Genomic DNA, 24,152 nt, shown 5'->3' with positions numbered 1-24,152 from the left:
CAGCTGCAGGCTGCGTCTGCTGAGGTGCCATCCACCATTTTCCATTTGCTCCAGGAAGTGAACTGCCTTAGGACATACTGGAAGAAAGGATGCCTTTTACAGACACTGAGTGTCCACCATGAATAAATCCTCTGATGGTTATCTCAGGGTTGTTCTTTCTTTTTTTAAATCGGGTTTATTCAGGATACAACTTACATACCATAAAATTCACCAATTTTAAGTGTATAATTCCATGATTTTTAATTCATTTATACAACTGTGCAACCATTACCATAATATCATTTTAGAACATTTTCATCACCTCAAAAAGAAACCTCATGCCCAATGATAGTCATCCTCCATTCCCATCCCTGCACCTGGCAATGACTAATCTACTTTCTGTCTTTCTAGATTTGCTTCTTCTGGACAATTCATATAAATAGAATCATAAAATATGTAAAACAAAAACAAACTGGCCAGGCTCAGTGGTTCACCTGTAATCTCAAAGGGCCTATAATCTCAGCATTTTGGGAGGCTGAGGGAGGAGGATCACTTGAGACCAATAGTTTGAGACCAGCAGTTTGAGACCAGCCTGGGCAAGAGTGAGACTCTGTCTCTACCAAAAAAAAAAAAGAAAAAAATTAGCCAGGTGTGTTGGTAGGCACCTGTAGTCCTAGCTACTTGGGAGGCAGAGGCAAGAGGATTGCCTGAGCTCAGACGTTTGAGGCTGCAGTGAGCCTTGCCACTGCACTCCAGCCTGGGCGACAGAGTGAGACTCTGTCTCCAAAAAAATTTAAAAGCAAAACAAAACAAAAAATATTGATTCAAAGATTTCATTTCATTGTTTCTGATCTCTACTATTTCTGATGAGATTCAGTGGTTTTTAATAACAGTGTTCCTCTGTATGTGCTTTTATTTTCTAGCTGTTTAAATATATTTTCTCTTGGCCAGGCATGATGGCTCATGCTTGTAATCTCAGCATTTTGGGAGGCCAAGGTGGGAGGATTGCTTGAGGCCAGGAGCTCGAGACCAGCCTCAGAAACACAGCAAAACCTTGTCTCTACAAAAAAATTTAAAATTAGCCAGGCATGGTAGCATGTGCCTTTAGTCCCAGCTACTGGGGAGGTTGAGGCAGGAGGATTGCTTGAGCCCAAGGCCACAGTGAGCTATGATCATGCCACTGCACTCCGGCCTGGGCAAAATCTTGTCTCAAAAAAAAAAAAAATTAAAATTAAAAAAAATCTTTATTCCTGGTTTTCAGCAGTTTGAGTAGTAGGTGCATAAGTGTGATTTTTGTTTGTATTTATCCTCAGAGTTTTTTTTTGAGTGTCCAATTTCATGTGTGTTAGAACATTTGATATTTTCCCATATGCCCATGAAGTTCTGTTTATTTTTCTACTGTATTTTTTTCTTTATTCTTTAGTGTGGATAGATTCTTTTTTTTTTTTTTTTTTTTTTTTTTTGAGACGGAGTCTCGCTCTGTCGCCCAGGCTGGAGTGCAGTGGCGCCCTCTCGGCTCACTGCAAGCTCCGCCTCCCGGGTTCACGCCATTCTCCTGCCTCAGCCTCTCCGAGTAGCTGGGACTACAGGCGCCCGCCACTACGCCCGGCTAATTTTTTTGTATTTTTAGTAGAGACGGGGTTTCACCGTGGTCTCGATCTCCTGACATCGTGATCCGCCCGCCTCGGCCTCCCAAAGTGCTGGGATTACAAGCGTGAGCCACCGCGCCCGGCCTGGATAGATTCTTTTGATTTGTCTTCAAGTTTATGACTTTTTTTCATTTCCAATGTGCCATTAAATTCATTCAATAAATATTTTATTTATTGTAATTTTCAATTTTAGAATTTTCATTCGTTCTTTTTTATGACTCCCAATTCTCTGCTGAGATTCCCTATTTTGTCACTCATTATGACCGTATTTTCCTTTAGTTCTTTGAACATATTATCATATTTTAGTGTTTGTCTGCTAATATTTAGGTTACATCTGGATTAGTTTCTATTGCCTAAATTTTTCTTGACAATGGGTCACATTTTTCTGTTTTTTTTTTCCTATAGTTAGTAATTTTTTATTTGCTATTGTGTGTCAATTCTCTAAGTGTGTCAATGACATGCTTTAGAAACTATGGAGTCTGTTATTTACCCGTGAAGAACATTAATTTTTGGTCTAGCATACACTTCAGTCACTAGCTGATCCCCTTGAACTTGTCTTGACTGTATTTTATGCTTTATTATGGCAAATCTGTGAAAAACCCAGACCCTCTAACTTCATAGCACTCAATCTCCAAACTCAGATTTATTTCAGGGCTTGGCTTTAGTTAGCTAGTTTGTTTTTAGGGCAGATATGTAATAGGCTATACTCTAGGGTGTAGTCCTTACTCCTAAAGCACAGCTTCTGTGATGTCTCAGTTTGATGCCTGAGATATCAACAAGATGTTAATGGCATCTCTCCATTCTGGCTGGTCGGGATCTCCAATATCCCCAGGGCTTCTTTATCTCTTATATTCTGTTCAATTCATAACTCCTTATCAGCCTCTCTGGTAATCCTACACAGTCTTACCTTGTGTCGTGCAGCCAAACCCTCATCTAAGACCCCATGGGTGACCAAAACCTATAACTGTAGGGCCCCTTCCCTGCACATCTCTCTCTTCTTCACAATGCCTTGCCCTTCAGATTCCAGTTGCTTCAGCTACCCCAAACTCTGAATCCTTGACTCCCCAGCTCAGCAAGGGGTCATCTCCTAGTAGGCCATCTATAGGCACAAATCTCTGTCTTTCTGTGGTCAACTTTCATTCCTCCTCCATGTCCTCTGCTATCCTGGATGGGCCAAGTTCACAAATTAGGTCATAAATCACCTGTACATACCAAATTATCATGGAGGTAAGCTCCTTGCTGATCAGAGTACTTCTTACTCCCATACATTCCCCTAATTTTGCTTCTCAACTGTCCATTTGCTCAACTCCCTGCTCATTCCTTTCTTCTTCAACACATGGTTTTCCTCACCTTACTTTCTTTCCTGGGATATTAAAATAGGATAAAATATGTCATTACTGTATTTTAAAAATTATTATTTTTTAAATTTCTTGTTTCTTGGGCCATATGAATATGTATCTCTATATCTCTGTGTAGATCAGTTTGTACATACATGAGCACATGGCGGGTGTTCCTGCATATGCTGGTAAGAGTGTATGTGGCATATTTTCCATAGAATGAAGTTGGAAGAATAAGGCTGGAGGATATTCAGTGGGAGAGAACTAACTTTGCTAAGCATTGACTCTGAGTCCAGGCGTAAAATATACTCTTTACGTAGAAATCTGATTTAATCCTCATTATTCCCCTATGAAGTTAGGATTCTTACTTTCATTTTTCAGAAAGAAAACTGAGGCTTAATGAGGCAAAGGTAACATGTCCAAGACCACACAGCTGGTAAGCAACAGAGCAAGGATTCAGACTGTGAACTCAAAATATCTGAGACAGGTCTCAGTTAATTTAGAAAGTTTATTTTGTCAAGATTAAGAATGCACCCATGTCATAGCCTCAGGAGGTCCTGACAACTTGTGCCCAAAATGGTCAGATACAGCTGGCTTTTATACATTTTAGGGAGACATAATTCATCAATCAATACCTGTAAGACGTACATTGGTTCCATCTGGAAGGGTAGAACAACTTGAAGGAGGGGCTTCCAGGTCATAGGTAGATTTAAACACTTTCTGATTGGCAATTGGTTGAAAGAGTTATTATCAGTAGAAAGGACTGTCTGGATTACAAGAAGGGGTTGTGGAGACCTAGATTTTATCATGCAGATCAAGCCTCCAAATAGCAGGCTTTAGACAGAATGGACTGTAAATGTTTCTTATCAGACTTAAGATCTGTGTTGATGTTAATGCTGAGGGGTATAATGAGGCATGTCCAACCCTCACTTCCATCATGGCATGACCAAGATTTTTATGTAATTCTGGAATGCCCTTGGCTGAGAGGAGTGATCCATTCAGATAGTTGGGGGAGCCTTAGAATTGTATACATATTTTTTACAAAACCAACATCTCTCCAGCTCAAATCAGAACTTTTTCCACTCTATAATAGTCTCTCCCCAGAAAGAGTCAGTTAAGAAATGTGATCAAAATGTACGTAGTTCCCTGACTCACGAAGTTGGAATTTTAAACTCTGTAAAATATTTGAAGATATTTATTCTGAGCCAAATATGAGTGACTATGGCCGGAGGCACAGTCTCAAGAGGTCCTAAGAACATGTGCCCAATATTGTCAGGCTACAGTTTGGCTTCGTACATTTTAGGAGGACTTAAGATATTAATCAATACATATAAGGTGTATATTGGTTTGATCCAGAAAGGCAGGACAACATAAAGTTGGGGAGGGGTTTCAGGTCATAGGTGGATAAAGATTTTCTTTTCTTTTTTTTTTTTTTTTTTTTTTGAGACAGAGTCTCTCTCTGTTCCCCAGGCTGGAGTGCAGTAGCATGATCTACAGCCTCTGCCTCCTGGGTTTAAGTGATTCTCTGCTTCAGCCTCCCAAGTTGCTAGGACTACAAGTGCACACCACCACACCCGGCTAATTTTTGTATTTTTTTTGTAGAGACAGGGTTTTGCCATGTTGGCTGAGCTGGTCTCGATCTCCTGGCCTCAAGTGATCCACCTGCCTTGGCCTCTCAAGATGCTGGGATTACAGGCATGAGCCACCATACCCAGCCTAGATTAAGATTTTCTGATTGAAAGAGTTAAGTTATTATTTAAAGACCTGGAATCAATAGAAAGGAGTGCCTGGGTTAAGATAAGGGGTTGTGCAGACCAACATTCTTATTATGTAGATGAAGCTTCCAGGCAGCAGGCTTCAGAGAGAATAGATTGTAATTTTTTTTTACCAGGCTTAAAAAGATACTGACACTTAGTTAATTCTCTCCTGGATCAGGGAAAGATCTGGAAAGGAAAGAGGATTCTCTACAGGATGTAGATTTTCCCCACCAGAGACAGCTTTGCAGGACCATTTCAAAATTCATAATGGATATATATTTGGGGTAAAATACATTGATTTCTTTCAGGACCTGCTGTCACATGATGTATCTTATTGCTAAAATAGTCTGTTCTAACAGTTTTTTTTTTTTTTTTTTTTTTTTTTTGAGATGGAGTTCACTCCTGTTGCCCAGGCTGGAGTGCAATGACATGATCTCAGCTCACCACAACCTTCACCTCCCAGGTTCAAGCAATTCTCCTGCCTCAGCCTCCCAAGTATCTGGGATTACAGGCATGCACCACCACACCCGGCTAATTTTGTATTTTTAGTAGAGACGGGGATTTCTCCATGTTGGTCGGGCTGGTCTCGAACTCCTGACCTCAGGTGATCCACCCAAAGTGCTGGGATTACAGGTGTGAGACACCTTACATGGCCTGTTCTATCAGTTTTAAGATCTCTGTTTTAATGTTAATGCTGGTGATTGTGCTTGAATTCCAAAGGGAGGAGGGTATAATGAGGTATGTTCAACTCCCCCTTCCCGTAATGGCTGAACTGGTTTTTCAGGTTAATTTTGGAATGACCTTGGCTGAGAGGAGGGGTCCATTCCTTTGTTTAGGGGGTTTGGAACTTTATTTTTGGTTTACAGAATGAAGGACAGGAGATACATAGGGAAGTAGACTCATGGTCTGGCATTGTCTTATTGGAATTGCTGGATCTTAGGGGTCTTTTATGATAACCTCCTACCTGAAACCTGAGTGATCTGGGAGGCTTTGTGATCAGGCACTGGTGAATGATAAGGGTGGGAGAATTTAGTTGAGAGGATCAGAGATTTGAGTAATTAAGAAGCGCAGAAAGGGAATCATAGGACACACAAGGAAATGGGCCCAAGGTCTAGGAGAAAAAGGGATTGAGGATGAAGTCAGGAGGAAGAACAGAACCCTCGCATGACAAAAGGGCTATTTGTGCACTGAAATTTACAGGAATTGCCAGCGGTAGGATTAATGCAGCAGACGGAGGGACTTCCCAAAAGAGACTGGGTTCACTGGGTGCAACCAGCCTGCCCTTGGCTCCACAGGGGCTGCCAACGTGAACTATAATCAGGATGAAACAAGCAGTCAGGCTGGAAACGTTAGCATGTTAGGAAAGTATATTGAAATGGACATGATGTTTTGACAAGCATAAAAAGAAGGGAATCAGTTTGAAAAAGAGAAGAAAGTAAAAGGAAGTAAGAATCTCTCTGAGATTCTGCCACTCTGGCCAAGGAAGTAAGACTGGGGTTGGGGTGGGGTCCAGATGCATGATCCCTAGAAAGCTGTACTTTCTAATGAGGACTGATGAATTCCTAGGCTTTCCCCAAACTGGATTAAATGTAAATACTCCTTGCTTTGGAAAGGCAGCCTGCCTTCTTTACTTTTTTATATTTTAAAATATAAATGATTGCTTAAGTTTCACAAAATTCAAAAGGGGCAGAAGAGTATACAGGGAAAAGTTGCTCTCTCTTCTCTGTCTGATCTTCAGTTCCCTTTCCCAAAGGCAGCTGCTATTACCAGGCTTTTATGGATCTTTTCAAATGTAGCCTCAGCATTTAAAAACATCTATGAATATGGCCTGGCGTGGTGGCTTATGTCTGTAATCCCAGCACATTGGGAGTCTAAGGAGGGAGGATCACCTCATGCTGGGAGGTTGAGACTAGCCTGAGCAATATACAGAGACCTCATCTCCAAAGAAAATTAAAAAATTAGCCAGGCATGGTGGTGTGTGCCTATAGCCAGGCGGAGGTGGGAGGATCCCTTGAGCCCAGGAGTTTGAGGCTGCAGTGAGCTATGATCTTGCCACTCCACTACAGCCTGGATGACAGAACGAGACCCTGTCTTGTAAAAAAAAAATTTTAAGCTGTCTATATTTATACTTTCACACAAATGATAGCTCTTTTGCACATTGCTTTTTAAAACCTTTTAACTTTTTAAATGTATTTTTGAAATTATTCCTTATCAGTACATAAAGAGCTGTCTTATTACTTTTTAACAGCCACATAATTTTCCATCTTAGAAATGTATCATAATTTAGGTAGCCTCCTGTTAATGGAAATTTAGGTTAATTTACAATCTTTTGCTATTACAGACTGCTTTAGTAAATATCCTTGAACATACATCACGTCGTGTGTGAGAGAAAGAGGGAGACAGAGAGGCAGAGAGATGCAGAAGGAGAGAATGAGAGAGAGAAGACGTGAAGAGGCAGAGTCAATGGCACGAGTGTTTTGAGATGTGGAGAATGTTTGCCCCCTTCTTTAAATGTGCGCTGGCTGCTCATGTGCTGACTAGGTGGGGCTGGCCTGTGGACTCCCTGACTGATGGGAGGAAACTGTCAGAGATACCAAGATATATGCTGTTTGTCTCAGTTCTTGCGACAACACGGTGAGGCATGGAAGTGAGTAATTCCTGTATTTTATCCCAGAGTGTTAAGATCAGAAGGGGCTAGAAATTCCAAAGTAACACAGTGACTTCTGATCAGTCTCTTGGATACTCTAATACTGGAAAAGGCAGCCTCTCTGGATAACAGATACAGATATTTGGTCTCTAGAAGTAAGTCATTTAAAAAAATCTTTATTGTATTTATTTATTTTGGTAGAGATGAGGTCTTGCTATGTTGTCCAGACTGGTCTTGAATTCCTGACCTCAAGCAATCCACTTTGGGTCAGCTTCCCAAAGTGCTAAGATTACCGGCTTGAGCCACCGTGCCCAGCCTAGAAGGAAGTTGTGCTCATGACAAATACATAAACCGCCTTTCTGGTCCACACTGGTCTTTAGGATGGGCCCAGGATCCTCTGCTAGGTCCAGCCCAGCCTAAGCATAGCTGAGAAAGCACCGGGTCTCCCATCCCACTAGGTTCTGTGAGGACCTGGGGCCCTGCAAGCACCCAGCTGGGCCATCCGCAAACACAGGGTTCCCAGATTCTAGAAAAATTAGGTGTTTTCTCGATGCTCACACACCCACATCCAAACACAATAGCACTTGTGTTTTCAAAGACAGGGCCTTGGTAATCCTGTCCTCCCACCCAGATCTGCCCTCTGCGCTGTGGGGAGGTTATGAGATATGAGTGGGTCACAGCTCAGTGCATTCCCAGCATTGCGTTGGGTCACTGGCCTAGCTTAGAACCGGCTCAGGATAATCATGCTTTTCATCAGCCACTCCTGTTTCCCTTCCTCATTCCTCTTCCTTGTGAACTTCCACCCCCAGCCTGGCGTAAAGCCCTTTCGCTCTCAGCATTCCAGGTTCTCAGGAAACAAAAGTAATTCCCACTGTCTCCACAAGCCCGCCCTTCCGTCGGAACTGGGGGTCCTTAGGCCCTGGACCCAGAGAGTGGTTCCATTTCCTGTGGACACTTCCGGAACTGGTTTATCAAATCTCACTTCTTGGGATGCTTTTGGGCTGCCTGGACACACACACTCCTCCCAGACTCCGCTTTGGATTTTCAGGCCTGTTCTGATTGACTTGCTGTGGTCACTAACATTTTCAGGATATTTCCCGTGGAATTCCAGGTTCTAAAAGGAGGTGACTTGGGGGCTGCTACAGAGAGCCTCTTTAAACACAGAGCTCCCCAGCCCCTTCTTATAAAATACTGTGAAATATATCATACTTTTAGAAAAGAACAAAAACATACGCATGTATGTACAGTTGAAAAATAATTATAAAGCCAATACCTGTGTAACCTTCACCCAGGTCAAGAAATAAAATATTGTCAGAACCCTAAAAGCCCCCTGTGTGGCCCTCCCTAATCTACTTTAGATGTTTAAAGTTGCAGCTAAGAGCTCCCTTCCTAAGCAAGTCTGAAAAATGCTGGGTTAAGGGATTCCTTCCTGAATGCCCCTATAGCCATATTCACTATTGAATCTTGTACGTTCCTGTTTTCTCTCCAGGTCTCAGAGGCTCTGAAACTTTGCTCTCTCCCTACCCCTGACCTCTGCCTCCCAGGCTCAAGCAATCCTCTCACCTCAGCCTCCCGAATAGCTGGGACTATAGGCACGTGCCACCATGCCTAGCTAACTTTTTTATTGTTTGTAGAGACAGAATCTCACTATGTTGCCCAGGCTGGTCTTGAACTCCTGCACTCAAGTGATCCTCCTACCTCAGCCTCCCAAAGTACTGGGATTACAGGTGTGAATCACTGCACCTGGCAGTCTTTTTTTTGCCAATATCAAGGACTTCCAGTTTTTTTCTTTGTATTTGTCTGTTGCTTTCTATTCACTTTCCCCCTCCTTCCCCATCATAAGTCATCACTGACCATCTATCATGAACACAACAAGTCATTCCCTCCTGAAGATGGAAATAATTGTAGAGTACAAACCATACACAGGCCACTAATTACAGGGACAGACTGGTTACAGGATCCTGTTCTGTTTATCATTTTTCATTGTACTCGAAATACAGGAGACATTTAATAAATATTTTTGAATAGTTGAAAGTTTCTTGGAATAGCTCCTACTATTCTGGTCCAGAATGTTCTTCCTCTTGGTTACTAAAGAAGCCATCAGATTCCTAGTTCTTCCTTGATTTTCATTTTCTTTTTTGAGGTGGAGTTTCACTCTTGTCACTCAGGCTAGAGTGCAGTGGTGCGATCTCAGCTCACTGCAACCTCTGCCTCCCGGGTTCAAGCAATTCTCCCACCTCAGCCTCCCGAGTAGCTGGGATTACAGGTGCCTGCCACCACACCCAGCTAATTTTTGTATTTTTAGTAGAAACGGGTTTCGCCATGTTAGCCAGGCTGGTCTCGAACTCCTGACCTCAGGAGATCCACCTGCCTTGGCCTCCCAAAGTGCTGGGATTACAGGCGTTGGCCACCATGGCTGGCCTGCTTTTTTTTTTTTTTTTTTTTTCTAAGTTAAGCATCCTCTGCCTCTCTTGGGCCAGACACCAGAGAGTCAGTCCCTCTGTACCTTTTACCATTTACGTTTCTTTATTGAAATTTATAAGACCTCCAGTTCAGTGTTGAGTAAGTGATAAATGCAGGCAGACTTTTGTCTTGTTCTTGATTCTAAAGACAATGCATTCTCTTCCTGCCTTCCTTCCTCCCTTTTTCTCTCTGCCTTTCTCTCTGTCTTTCTCACTCTCATTTTCTCTCTGTCTCTCCTACCTCTCTCTTTTATTCTCCATTTTTATCATTCCCTCTACCCAGGGTCTTTTATTAATGAATATCCTGCAAGACTGAGGAAGGAGACTGGTTAGAGCAGGGAAAGTGTGGCTGTATTCAGAAACTCTAATATTGGCATCAGGCTCTGTGTCTCTACTTTCTTATGGTGGCTTCTTTCTGAGGTAGGGTCTTCTCTCCTATTCAGACAAATGGCCACAACAACTCTAGGCTTTCAGTCTTCTAAATTAGCAACCCAGAGAAGAGAAAGTGCCTCTTTTCTAATACTTCCAGCAAAATTCTGGGAGTGGACACTCTTTGGCGAATTGGTTCAGCCTGGGTAACAAGCCTGTTCCTGCAATCAAGGTGGTATTATCATTGGTCAGACCTGAGTCACCTGCCCACCCCTGGGGGAAAGTGGTTGCTGAGATCAGCCCCATTTGAACCATATGAAGTTATTAAAGGTGTTTATCCAAAAGAAAATAGTACTGTTGTTCACACGGGCCTGTCGAAGGGTGGGTGGGGAGAGGGAGAGCCTCAGGAAGAACAGCTGATGGATGCTGCCCTGAATACCTAGGTGATGGGTTGATCTGTTCAGCAAACAACCGTGGCACACGTTTACCTATGTAACAAACCTGCACATCCTGCACATGTACCCTGAACCTAAAATAAAAGTTGAAGATAAACAGAAAATAGGGGTGCTGTTACCTGAAGAAGAGGGTGTGGATACTCGTAAACTAACACAACAGCTACCTGCTATAGGCAGCATCTGAGCTGGGTTTGCAGCATGGACAGGATTTAAGCCCAGAGCAATAAAGAACAAGGGAGAAATAAAAGGTACATGCAGAAGCCAGGGAGGTGCGGTGTAGATGGTTGAACCAGCAGCCTGGACCCCCAGGAGGCCCCATGATAGTGAACAGAGAAGCCTTGTGTCCTCCTTGTTTCTTACTAAAATACTTCTTTGTAGTATTATTATTTTTTGTCTTTAAAGTTTACATATATATACATATATATGTATGTATGTATTTTTTTTTTTTAAGAGACAGAGTCTCATTCTGTTGCTCAGGCTGGAGTGCAGTGGCACAATTATAGCTCACTGCAGCCTCGACCTCCCAGGCTCAAATGGTCCTCCCACTTCAGCCTCCTAAGTAGCTGGGGCTACTACAGGTGTGCGCCACCACACCTGGCTAATTTTTTCCTTTTTTGTAGAGAAGGGGTCTCCCTATGTTTCCCTGGCTAGTCTCTAACTCCTGGGGTCAAGGAATCTTGCCACCTCAGCCTCTCAAAGTGCTGGGGTTACAGGCATGAGCCACCACGCCCAGCAACAATAATTTCTTAACATAATCTAATATAAAACCTGCATTCAAATTTCTATGATTTTCTCAAAAAAGCTTTTATTTATAAGTTGGTTTGTTTAATTAAGATTCAAACACAATCTGCACATTGCATTTTGTTGAGGTATCTCTTAAGTCCTCCTTTTTCAATAAACTTTTATTTGAGGATTAACTTTAAGCCTCTTTTAATCTTTAACATCCTCTGTACTCATTTCGCCCCCACCTCATGTGTTTATTTGTCAGAGAAACTGGATTTTACTGGGTTTGACTGGGCAGCACCTCCTCAGTCATAAAAATTGTGTTGTTTAACATGTGTCTTTCTTTGGAGCTCTTGCCTCTAAACAAGATAGGTCTAGAGGCTTGATTACACTTAGGGTAATTTTCTTTTGTTTTTTTTCTTTTTTTGACAAGTCAACTTCATAGGTGGTGTTGTGTACTTTCCACTGCATCATAACAGGGGGCATGTCATGTCTGGTTCTCTTAAATGGAATACTTCCACTGCTTCAGCTTTCTGAAAGATGTGGGCATTTTGGGTACATACTATTTATTAGATCTAAAAGTTCCCTTTTATTCCTAGTTCGATAAGACTTTTCAAAAACTGTAAATGGATGCTTAATTTACTAAATGCCCATTCTGCATCTATTTAGGTATTTTCTTTTCTGCTTTGGGTTACAGGATTTTCTGTTCTCTAAATTAAGTTAAAGGATGAGCTCTATTTTTTCAGTTCTCAGGAAGAGTTTGTGTTGGATTGGAATTTTGACTTCTTTGAGTGTTTTGGTAGGATTTGCTTGTAGGTCTTTCTATGTGGGCCTGGTGCTTTCCTTGTGGGAATATTTAAAACGACTGATTCAATTTCTTGAATGGTTTCAGACCTATTCAGGTTTTCTACTTCTTAAGTCAGTTTTGGTGAGTTATGCTTTCCTATGAATTTGTTTGTTTCATCTAAGTTTTCAAAATTATTGGTGTCAAATTTTCATAATATTTCCTTTTAATGTCACCTTTTCCATTGCTAATATTCTGTACTTATGCCTTTTTTCATTTTCTTGATCAATATTGCATAGGGTTTGTTGTTGTTACCTGAAGAAGAAGGTGTGGAACTTTTGGCTTTCCTGGTCCTCTCCATTCTAAACTTTCTTTTTTCCATTTCACTGATTTCTACCCTTTATTATTTCCTTTCTACTTTCTTTGTGTGTGTTCTGGTACACTTCTTTAAACTTTTTTTTTACACTAATTAAAATTTTTTTTAGAGAAGTGTCTCACTACGTTGCCCAGGCTGGAGTGTAGTGACTATTCACAGATGCCATCAGAACTCACTGCAGCCTCAAATTCCTGGGCTCAAGCAGATCCTCCTGCTTCAGCCTCTTGAGTAGCTGGGACTATAAGTGACATTGCATCCGGCCAAACTTCTTAAGTTGAACACTGAATTCATTTAATTCATTTATTTTAGCTTTTCTTCTTTTCCTTTTACTTTTTTTTCGACACAGCCTTGCTCTGTTGCCCAGGCTGGAGTGCAGTGGCACAATCATAGCTCACTGTAACCTTGAACTCCTCCCTCAGCCTCCCAAGTAGCTGGGACTATAGGTATGTACCACAATGCCTAGCTAATTATTATTATTTTTTGTAGAGATGGGATCTCCCTATGTTACCCAGGCTGGTCTAGAACTCTGGCCTCAAGTGATCCTCCTGCCTTAGGCTTCCAGAGTGCTGGGATTACAGGCATGGGCCACAGCACCCAGACTTCTGTTTCTAATATAGATGTTCAAGGCTATTAATTTTTTTCTCCAGTTGCTGCCTCAGCCACATTCCTCTACTTATTTTCATTATAAAATAGTTTGAAAATGTTTTCTATATTTACTTAAACTAAATTTTATTGCGTCTTTTTTGGCTCATGAGCATTTGGAAGTGAATTTCTATTTTTATGACTTTTTTTAAAGTTGAGTTTTACTTTATACTTAATGAAATGCACAGATCATGTGTGTTGTTTGATATGTTTTACCAAATGTAGATACCTGTCTAAATCACCCATCTATTAACACAGAGACCATTTTCATGACAGCAAAAACATATGTTTTTTTCTAAAACATATGGAAGGGCTCTTGCTCTTCCCTGCACAATGTGAGGCAAGGACTATTTTTATTTTTAGCATCACAGAGTAGCTTTGCCTTTTATAAAATTTAACATAAATGGAATCATACTATATGATTCTCTTTGTGTCTAGCTTCTTTTCTTCATTACATAGTTTTTGAGTTTTTTTCATTTCATTCCTTATATTTTATTGTCATTCTCCTACTTCCTGTTTTTCTTCTTCTTCCTTCTCTTCCTTGTTCTCCTCCTCCTCTTTCTTCATAGTGTCACATTTCATGAAAATACCACAATTTACTTACTCATTCTGCTGTTGATGGATATATGGGCTGTTTCCAGTTTGGGGCAAATATGAGTAAAGTTGGTATGAGTGTTTTTGTACAAGTGTTTTTGTAGACTATGTTTTTCTTTCTCTTGGGCAAATACCTAGGAGTGGAAATGCTGTGTCATCTGGTAGATGGGTGTTTACCTTCATAAGAAGCCAAACGGTTTTCCAAAGAGATTCTACCTTTTCATACTCCTACCAGGAAAATCCTAATATTTGACATTTTATGTCTTTTTAAGTTTAATTATTCTACTGAGTAAAATATTATATTCTAGTTGTTTTTAAATTAGTTTTATGATTTTATAATGTATAGTTTATATACAAAAAAGGCACACATATTATTGGGCATAATTTGGCAAGTCTTGACAAATGCACACACCTGTGTGTGTAACCACCACTCCTAATCAAGATATAGAACATTTCTCTTACCTCAGAAGATTTCCTTATGCTTCTTTACAGTCAATTACACCCACTTCTGCCCCAGGTTACAATCTCATTTCTACCACTCTATATTGGTTTTGCCTGTTCTAGAATTTTACATAAATGGAATTACACATGATGTACCCTTTTTTTGTATGGCTTCTCTCAGTCAACACATATTTTTTTGAGATTCATCCATATTTTTGTGTCTAATGTTACTTATTCCTTTTGACTGTGGGTGTGCCGCAACTTGTTTATCCATTCTCCTGATGATCGACTTTGTTTTTTGTGGTTTTTTGGTTTTTTTTTTAGTTTCTGGCTAATTATAAACAAATCTATGAATATTCTTGTACAATAATTTTTTGGATCTATGTTTTTATTTCTCTTGGGTAAATTCCTAGGAGTAGAATGGCTAGACTATATGAGAGGTGTTTGTTTAACTTTTTAAGAAATGACCAAACTGTTTTTCAAAGTAGTTATCTATCAATACCTGTGAAAAGAAGGGAAGAGGAAAACTAAAGAAAAAAACAAAGTGGTTACATAACTTTACATTCTCCATAACAGCGTAAAAGAGTTTCAGTTGCTTTACATCCTTGCCAACACTTAGTATGGTTTTCTTAATTTTAACTATTCTGAGTGTAGTGGTTTTAATTTGCATTTCCTTGATCTCTTGATAGTTGTTAATGTTGACCATCTTTACACATGCTACATATTCTTCTGTGAAGTATCTGTTTAAACATTTCACCTGTTTTTGGGGACTATCTTCTTATTACTGAGATGCAAGAGATATTTACATATTCTATTTATAAATTATTTGTCAAATATTTTCTCCTAATGTGTAACATACCTTATCATTCACTTAAATAGACCTATTAATAAGCAGATTTTAATTTTGATAAAATCCAGCTTATCAATTTTTTATGGTTAATGCTTTTCTTGTTTTAGCTAAGAAATCTTTGTCATTCCAAGTTCAGGATAGTATTTTCCTTTATCTAGAGGCTCTGTAGTTTTAGCTTTTATATTTAGGTCTTGATCCATCTTAAATTAATTTTTGTGTATATGATGAGGTAAATATCAAGATACATTTTTTTCCCATATGGATATCCAATTGTTCCAGCCCCATTTTTAAAGAATTTTTTCCCCATTCATTTCTTCTGGTGCCTTTGTAAAAATGCAATTGACTATTTATTATTAAATTCATCTCTGACTGTTCTATTCCATTTGACTATCTACCTGTCTTTACATCAATACCACACTGTCTTGATTATAATATCTTTATAGTAACCAGCAATGTAAGTCCTCCAAATTGGTTCTTTTTTTTCAAGGTATTTTTGTTTTATTTTGCATTACTATTTTATGTCCTTTGCATTTTCATGTACATTTTATCGTCAGCTTCTCAATTTCTACCAAAAAACCAAAAATCAAAACAACACATGATGGAATTTTGTGTGGGATTACATTGACTATAGATCAATCTGGGTACAGAGATATATCATCCATGAACATGGTATATATCTCCATTTAGTCTGGCTTTTAAAAATTTCTTTCAGCAATGCTTTTTAACTTTATATGTAGAGATTTGTTTATTTTTTTAAGACAGAATCTCAGCCTGTTGCCCAGGCTGGAGTGAAGTGGCATGATTTTGGCTTACTGCAGCCTTGACATTTTGGGCTCAAGCAATCCTCTTGTCTCAGCCTCCAGAGTAGCTGGGGCTACAGGTGCGTGCCACCACACCTGGCTATTTTTTTTTTTTTTTTTAAGAGATGAAGTCTCGCTATGTTGCCCAGGCAGGTTGTAAACTCCTGGCCTCGAGTGAGCCTCCTGCCTCAGCTTTCCAAAATGTTGGGATTATGCGAGTGAGCCACTGCACCCAGTCCATATGTAGAGATATTAAACAAATTTTGTCAAATTTGTTACCAAGTATTTTACGTTCTTTGCTGATCATGTAAGTGACAGTTCTTGAATTTCATTTTTAAATTTTTTTGTAGCTAGTATATGAGATACAATTAACTTTTATATATTGACCTTGTAGGCTTTTATCAAAGTTTATATTTTATTAAAAGTGAGTTTTTTTGTAACTTCCTTAGGAATTTATTTATTTGTAAGTAGAGATTATTTTGCTTCTTCTTTTCCAGTTTTTGTAAGTTATCTTTACTTTACTTGTCTTATTTCACAGGATAGGGCCTCCAGTATAATGTTGGCTGTAAGTGGTAAGAGTCAATACTCCTGCCTTGTTCTTGATTTTGGAGAGAAAGCATTTGGTCTTTCACCTTTAAGTGTGATGTTAGTTAAAGGATTTTCTTAAAAGGGTTTTGTCTAAGTTTAAAGTTTCCTTTGATTCCTAGTCTGCTGAGAGTTTTAATTATAAAATGTTAAATTTTAACAATTATTTTTTCTGCAGTTATTGAGATGATAAAATTATTTTTCTCCTTAATTCTGTACATATGACAAACTATACAAACTATGACAAACTATATTGATTGATAATTTGCCCTTCTTGTATTAAACTTTAAGGTTAAAGTTTAGGTCATTGATTTGAGAACTTTCTTGTTTTCTAATACAAACGTTTAATGTTATAATTTTCCCTCCATGCACTGCTTTAGCGGTATCACACAAATTTCATATGTTATGTTTTCATTTTCGTGAAGTTCAAAATATTTTCTAATTTCACTTGTGATTTTTTATTTGACTCATGAGCAACTAGAAGTGTGTTATTTCATTTCCAGTTATTTGAAGACAGTAGATATCTTTCTGTGCTTATTTCTAATTAAATGCCAGGTGGTCATAGAACATACTTTCTGTGATTTGAATTCTTTTACATTTGTTGAGGCTTGTTTCATGGCTCACATCATGTTCTGCCTTGATAAATATTTTATCTGCCCTTGAAAAGAATGATCTTCACCCACAGCTGGTGCAGTGTTTTTCTCATATTATTAGGTCAAATTGGCCCACAGTAATGTTCTAGTCTTCTGTATCCTTACTGATTTTCTGTTTACTTATTCTATCAATTATTGAGAGAGAGATGCTGTTTTTTAGCTTTGTTACTGTAGTCTAGAATAGCTGTTACTCTAGAACTACAGTGGTTTTACTTTTAAGCTATGGATTTTCTGGTGTCTCAACTGAATGCATGGTGGTGTTTAGTAAGGCTGGTTAGACCTCCAAAATTCCCCACTGCTGTATACCCTTCAGCATCTCTAGTCAGCTCACAGATTCCCTACAGATTCGAGCTGATCAGTTACTCAAGGGGAAGTCTGTGCAGATATATCTGAGCTCCTTCTGTGCACAGCTCCCTACTGCTCAGTACCCCATCCAATTGCAGCTGCCTTGGCAGCCCCAAACTCCAGTCACTGTTTCTTCTTCCCATGAGACTATGGCTTTGTTTGGGCTCCACTTCTCTGTGTGGTAGTTTGGAAAGTGGCCCTGGACAGGAAGCTAAGGTGAATCTGGAACTAGCCTTTTCTGTAGGTAGTACAGTATGGGGCAGCTAGTTGCAACTCAATAACTATTTGTTGAATGAGTGAAGGAATTCAGTGGGATCCGCACACTGCCTGTTAAGGTTTTAAATGTGTCTACGTCTGGAGGAAGGGAAGCCTGTGAAGCTGAAATGATGACAATGATGGATGATGGGGAACAAGCAAGTCCCAAGTTGTAAACTTAGGGAACAGGTTCGTCTGGGAGTTCAGAAGGAGAAGAAACCATCACATTACAAATCTGGGTAAAATCACGTGGATATTTCCTTTCTCCCTTTCCCTATAGGGAGCTGCGTTTTATCAGAAGGCAGAGTGTTGGACGCAACAGAGTTGGGTTTGAGCAGTGGTGATTTTAATCACATCCCCCATTAGTAAAATAAAAATTTGAATCATCTTCCTAATATAGGTAAATTTATTTATTTATAAATTATTTTCATGTACCATAATTGGCTAGTGTCTCAAGGCATAATATGCGCTTAAGGTGATGCTTACCATTAAGGATAGTAAACAAATTCATTTTCAAATTCTATTCTTGGTCATCCTGGGCTTTATGGCTGGCTTCATATCATATCCGATTATGTGAAAACAAAGTGTGACCTAGGATAGATGAAACATATTGAGATGTTCTAATATTTAATAGTCTGTTCCTCACTTCAGGGGATTTCGTTGGACACCTATGTTAGAGACCTTGGGCTTAGGGGAAAGGCCTCAGGGAAGTCAGGGGGCCTGGCTGAGGTCAGCACCTGGCTTCCTTTGAGAAGCTGCCAAGTCTCCCAGCCAGAAGCACGCTCCTGCTGCCATCTCCTGCACTGCTCTCACTGGTGGTGTTAGTAACGAGGCAGCTGGAACGGGGAAACCCAGCAGCCCTCAGTGTGAAGCCTTGTCACAGCTTTGTCACTAGCTGGCTCTGGGACCTTAAGCAAGTTGATTCTGTGGATCGCAGCAATCTCAGACGCAAACATAGGTCTCATCTAATTTCCAATCCCACCTTTCTGTAAGAAGTAGCTCGGTATAGCGGCTTCTAAATATCCTGGGTTCAAAACCACTTAACATCTATGTGGCCTTGAGCGAATGAGTTAGCTTTTCTGAGCCTTGTTTTCTGATCTATAAAATGCAAACACACTTTGCTTGTGAAGATTAATTGAGATTACATACATAAATCAAAAAAACAATATTTTTCTATATCTCCTACACCTGTGGCTCTCACGTTTTATATGGGGCATGAGAATCCCTGGGAAACTGGGTGAAATACACGTTCCTTCCCCACCTCCCCACACTCCGTCCCTCCCCATTTTTCCCATCCCACCGCATCCCTGATTCTGAATCAGAGTTTCTGGAGGGGAGGCCCACAATCTGCATTTGTTTATTTATTCATTTATTTAGAGATGGAGTCTCATTGTGTCACCCAGGCTGGAGTGCAGTGGTAAAATCTCAGCTCACTGCAACCTCCACTTCCCAGGTTCAAGTAATTCTCCTGCCTCAGCTTCCCAAGTAGCTGGGATTACAGGTGCACACCACCCTGCCCAGCTAATTTTTGTATTTTTAGTAGAGACGGGGTTTCACCATGTTGGCCAGGCTGGTCTTGAACTCCTGACCTCAAGTGATCCACCTGCCTGTAATCCCAGGCCTCCCAAAGTCCTGGGATTACAGGCATGAGCCACTGCACACAGCCCAGCAATCTGCATTTTGAGGGACTCTTGCCTGCTTGCACTGCACCAGCCTGTGTATACCTCCTGCCACACCAAGCACAGAGTCTTGCACTTGGAAGTGTTCAAAAGAAAACAAAAGGGCAAGACAGAAGAAGGTAAGCAAAACAAAGGGCTTGTGCTCCAGCAGGTCAAACAATCCCCAGCCAGGCTGCTCAGCACATCACCCACAGGTCAAGGCTTCCCAGCCCAGCCTAGCCCAGCCCTACTGGAAAGTTCACTGTGGTCAGACCATGTTTTTCGGCTCTCTGCTCTCCTTTCCCGTGGCTCTGTTTTGACAGGTGTATCCAGGGCTGGCGCAACAGAAGTTGTCAGCTCAGCCCTGGCTAGAGACAAGTTGGAGGGAGGGCAGAAGGCTTGCCCAGCCCCCTGTCCTGCCTGGATTGGAGAGGTGGTGAGGTCGCCAGGGTGAAATGAGTGGGCTGGCCTGGGATATTTAGAGGCACTCAAAGGACATAAGCCAGGTCTGTGGCTTCCAGCAAGCCCCTGCTCTCCTTAGAAGGAGGCCCAGGCAGCCTGGCCTGGTGGTTCAGGTCTATAATCCCAGCACTTTGGGAGGCCGAGGCGGGTGGATCATGAGGTCAAGAGATCAAGACCATCCTGGCCAACATGGTGAAACCCCCATCTCTACTAAAAACACAAAAATTAGCTGGGCATGGTGGTGCCTGCCTGTAGTCCCAGCTACTCAAGAGGCTGAGGCAGGAGAATCGCTTGAGCCCGGGAGGCAAAGGTTGCAGTGAGCCAAGATCACGCCACTGCACTCCACCCTGGTGACAGAGCAAGACTCCATCTCAAAAAAAAAAAAAAAAGAAAGAAAGAAAATAAAGAGGCCCAAGAGTGACTTCAGGGCTTTGCAAGTCTGGTGGAGATTAAAATCACCCCAGTGGTGAAGGCTGGGCTTCTAATCTGGGGACTGAAATTCCACTGGCTGTTACCACTCAATGTGCGTTCAGACTTCATTGCCTTGGCCCTGGAAAGTTCCACAAAATAATTGAGCAGGGCAGGAGAAGGAGCACTTGGTTAGAATTGCAGGACAGAGGAACACAGCTTGTCAGGCTCAATGGAGGCAAGAGCAGTCCACTCCCTCTGTTTTCTGATGATGAAACTGAAGGTCAGAGAGGGCCAGTGCTAGGCCTAAGGTCCCACAGTGATGAAGGGCCAGCAGGGCAGAAGCACAACCTGCCCCGTTTCCATGGCCACCGAGGCACCTCCATCATGGAGCTCACCCAATCACCCACTCTGAGGCGGGTTTCATCCATTTACAAAATTTATGAATATAGGGATTCTCAGCATTTGCTTCAAGCTTTGCAGTTCTGTCTGTCCCCTTAAACCCCAGGTTCCGCTCTTTGGATTTCAGTAGTACCTAGAGCTGTCCACATACTCCAAAGGGCCACGTTAATACTAAGAGCAGTTTGATGACTTAGGACAGGGAACAGGATTGGGGCGGGAACACTTCCCAAGAAATATGTGGTAGGAGGCTTCCTGAGGACCCTCACCAATAGGAAAGTAGCCTGAGAACTGGATCTACCACTATTCCAGAGACACCAGACTGGAGTTCCAGCCCCAGATGTGCAGCAAACCCCTCGACTGCTCTCAGTCCTTGGTTTGTCCCATGAGAAGTAAAAGACTTGAGCCTCAGACCCCCCCAGGTCCCTCCCAGCTCTCACAGTTCAGGGAGTGTGAAATGAGACACGCAGGGGCTGGTGTGCTGGTTACTCACCTGCAGAGGAGCACGGAGCACACCCACTGTGGCCCAGGAGGCTCTTCACCCATATAATAAGTCCTACCGTGACAATGGCTGATGTTAACAGTGTGTTGAACATTGTCAGGTGCTGTGGACATCTCAGATGTTGGTGGGGAGGAGGGACCTCATGCTACTCACTATAGTGGAAGTGGTGAGGTCCATGTGAGGCAGCCGTGTTTGGCCCCATCCTCACTCCCCTGCCCTTTTGCTCACTTCCTCAACTAAGCACCTACCAAAAAAAAAAAAAAAAACCACAAAAAACAGGGCCCCAGGCTTGCACTAGGTCACGTTTTGCCAGTGAGTGAGGCTGCTGTGCCGACTCACAGAGGATCCGGCTGTCCTCTTCCGTAATCCGCAGACCCTGCCAAGCCAGGCCCCTTGGGGCAGGTCTGGCCTGGTCTCTGCCTCCTTTCCTGTTCTATCTCCTTGTCTTGGAGACAAAAGCCAGAAGCAGGAGGTATCACTCACATGTTCAGGCCTGCCCTGTTTTCCAATCTTGTTTTAGCCAAAGAGCTCCAGGGCCAGGCTGCAAGATGCATTGGGCTTACCATTTCCCGCTCTGTTCCTGCTCTCTCTGAGTAATTCCCTCAGACGCTCTTGGTCCCTGGCTGAACTCAGTGTTTCTAAAATGAGGTTAGACCCAACTCCACAGTGAGATTGAATTTCTGGGGGACCCTTGTCACTGGTTCTCCTTCAGAGGCCCACCTGGAGTGCAGCCCTGAAGGCATCATGCCCCCAAGTCAGGCAGAAAGGACTCAAAGACACCTCACTCCAGGAAATAGCTCTTTACTGAGTCAGTAATACTATGCAGAATGGTATTATCATACGTGGAGAGTAGAGTTACATGGCTGTGGGGTGTGCAGTGCAAACCAGTTGCACATCCAGGACAGTCAAGAAGGTGCGGAAAGGCTTTGAGCAGGGAAGGGCTGGTCTCTGGGTCCGTGTGGGAAGGAGACAACTCTATGCCCTAACCTTGCGGGTGGGCGGGGGGTGCCTGAATCTGTTTGAACATGAAGGCAAAGCAGCTTTAGACTGTAGCCAACAGGAGACCTCCACCCTGTGGGGTGATTTCCCAGCGCCCCTCTCTGCCAGTGTGTGCAGGAAGTTGGTGGGTGCCAAGGAGTAATGACAGAGGGGGCCTCTGTGGGTGTCCAGGCCCTTCCCACTCCTAGTCCAGCTGGCTGCCCATGCAAAGAGGGCTCGGGCCATTGTGGGTCCTGGTGGGACCAGGTTGGCATGCAGCTGTGATCAGGAGAGCCATGTGTGGGAGGCGAGAGCTGCCCTGTTGCAAGGGGTTGGCCCTTCTGCAGCCTGATCCTCCCCATCACTCCAGAGGAGCCCCCTTGGGGAATGGGGCAGGCCAGCCTCAGGGAGAGCAAGGGAGGCAGCTGTGCAGAGAGAACCTTCTGGCCTGCCTCTGTCTCCCATCTCCACTCAGGCCCAATGTTCCAGGGCCTGCAGAGTGCCCCCATGCAGATGAAACTCCTGCTTGAATTCCTTCTGGGCTGCTCCTGAAGGGCAGAGGCAAGGATGAATCGAGGAATTTTCTGGACACGTGAAGAAATAAATGTTGAACTTTTCAGGGGGTGCTGTGTGCAAGGCCAGAGAATGTCGGCCTTGTGGCCCCACTGTGCTGTGACAGACAGGGACAGCTCCCAGGTATGCTGTTCCCCTGCTTATGGGGAGGGTCTTGTGGTTGCCAGGTCTACTTTGCCTCTGGAGTTTTGGCAGCAACACCCCACCCGCAAATGTTTCCTTGGGGCTTTTCAACCCCGGGGAGCCCTGGGAAACTGCTGGCCAGCATGGGTGCCCAGAGACAGATGTGAGACCTTCCTCCCGAGGTAGCTGCCTCCCTGGCAGGCTCAGTCACAGGAGAGGGGGTCTTCCTCTGCCCTCTCCTCCTGCCCAGCCAGGGAAACCCAGTTGGCCCACCTGGCCAGCAGAAAAATCTGTGTGTGTGCATGGGTATATATGTGTTTGTGCGCACGGATATGTGTGCAGTGCATGTGTGTGTGTGCACATGTGTGCATGCATATGTGTGCATGTGTGAGTGCCTGCATGTGCTGCATGTGTGCATGTGCATGCATGTGTATGTGTGCATGTATGTGTGCACGTGTATGTGTGCATGCATGTGTATGTGTGCATGTGTGTATGTGTGTGTGTGCGTGCCTGTGTGTGCATGTGCACATGTGTGTGTGAGGAGGGGATGCTTTCCTATGGCACAGTCACTATGGGGGAGCCCAAAGCTGCAGGGTCAGCCCTGGGGACCCCCCTCATTGGAATCAGAGGACCACAGCTGTCGGTAGGTGAGGCTTTCTGGGGCCTGGATCTGCTCTGCGCCCCTCCGGCATTCTGTGTGACAGTGGCTCTGCCACAGCCCTCCTCAGTAGAAGCTCTAGCTTCCTGGTGGACCTGGAGGCCCTGGGAGACCAGGGGGACCCTGGATCCCTGGTTCACCCTTAGGCCCCATGGCCCCCCGCTGGCCTGGTGACCCTGTCTTCCCTGCGATTCCCGGTTTTCCCTGAGGCCCTGAGGGCCCTGGAGACCCCGGGGGCCCTTCTGGCCCTGGGGGCCCTATGTCCCCTTTTGGGCCTGGCTGTCCTCTTGGCCCTCCAGTTCCAAAGCTGCCCTTTGAGCCTTTGAGGCCTGGAAACCCTCGAGGGCCAACAGGGCCCCTTTCTCCCACAGGCCCGGCCTCTCCAGGTTGCCCCTGAGGACCCTGGGGTCCCAGGGGGCCCAAGCTGCCGGGGTCTCCTTTCGGGCCTCTGCCGCCAACAGGCCCTTTCACGCCCATATCTCCTTTGAGTCCTCTTGGTCCTGGAGGGCCGGGGGCACCTGAGGTTGGAGAGAAGATGGGAGAGGTCAGTCTCTCAGGGGCTCCCCACCTGAGGCTCACCCATGAGCAGAGCGGGCATGCCAACAGCCCGAGGGTTGAACAAGTCCAGCGGACACTCATTTCTCACGGCAAGGCTTGCTGATAGCTCCACACACACACTGAGGTTAGG

General features: G+C 43.1%; 1 protein-coding gene across 3 annotated transcripts in view; it reads right to left on the bottom strand.

The window, feature by feature from the left end:
• Nucleotides 1-18,098: 18,098 nt before the first annotated feature.
• The window catches only part of SCARA3 (scavenger receptor class A member 3), a 42,220-nt gene continuing 36,166 nt past the window's right edge, over nt 18,099-24,152 (bottom strand). For 2 of the 3 annotated variants that reach the window (XM_055295788.2, XM_055295789.2), the window contains one exon: nt 21,918-23,982. In XM_055295788.2, the coding sequence (XP_055151763.1) occupies nt 23,543-23,982 (440 nt within the window). In that variant the 3' untranslated portion in view covers nt 21,918-23,542. Of the gene's footprint in view, nt 18,295-21,917; nt 23,983-24,152 lie in introns of those variants that run through there. The other variant, XM_063610848.1, reaches the window with a different exon arrangement.

The sequence above is a fragment of the Symphalangus syndactylus genome, chromosome 10, assembly GCF_028878055.3.
Source record: "Symphalangus syndactylus isolate Jambi chromosome 10, NHGRI_mSymSyn1-v2.1_pri, whole genome shotgun sequence".
Classification (NCBI taxonomy): domain Eukaryota; kingdom Metazoa; phylum Chordata; class Mammalia; order Primates; family Hylobatidae; genus Symphalangus; species Symphalangus syndactylus.
Note: the sequence above shows the minus strand (reverse complement) of the source record. Positions and strands in the feature narration are given on the sequence as shown.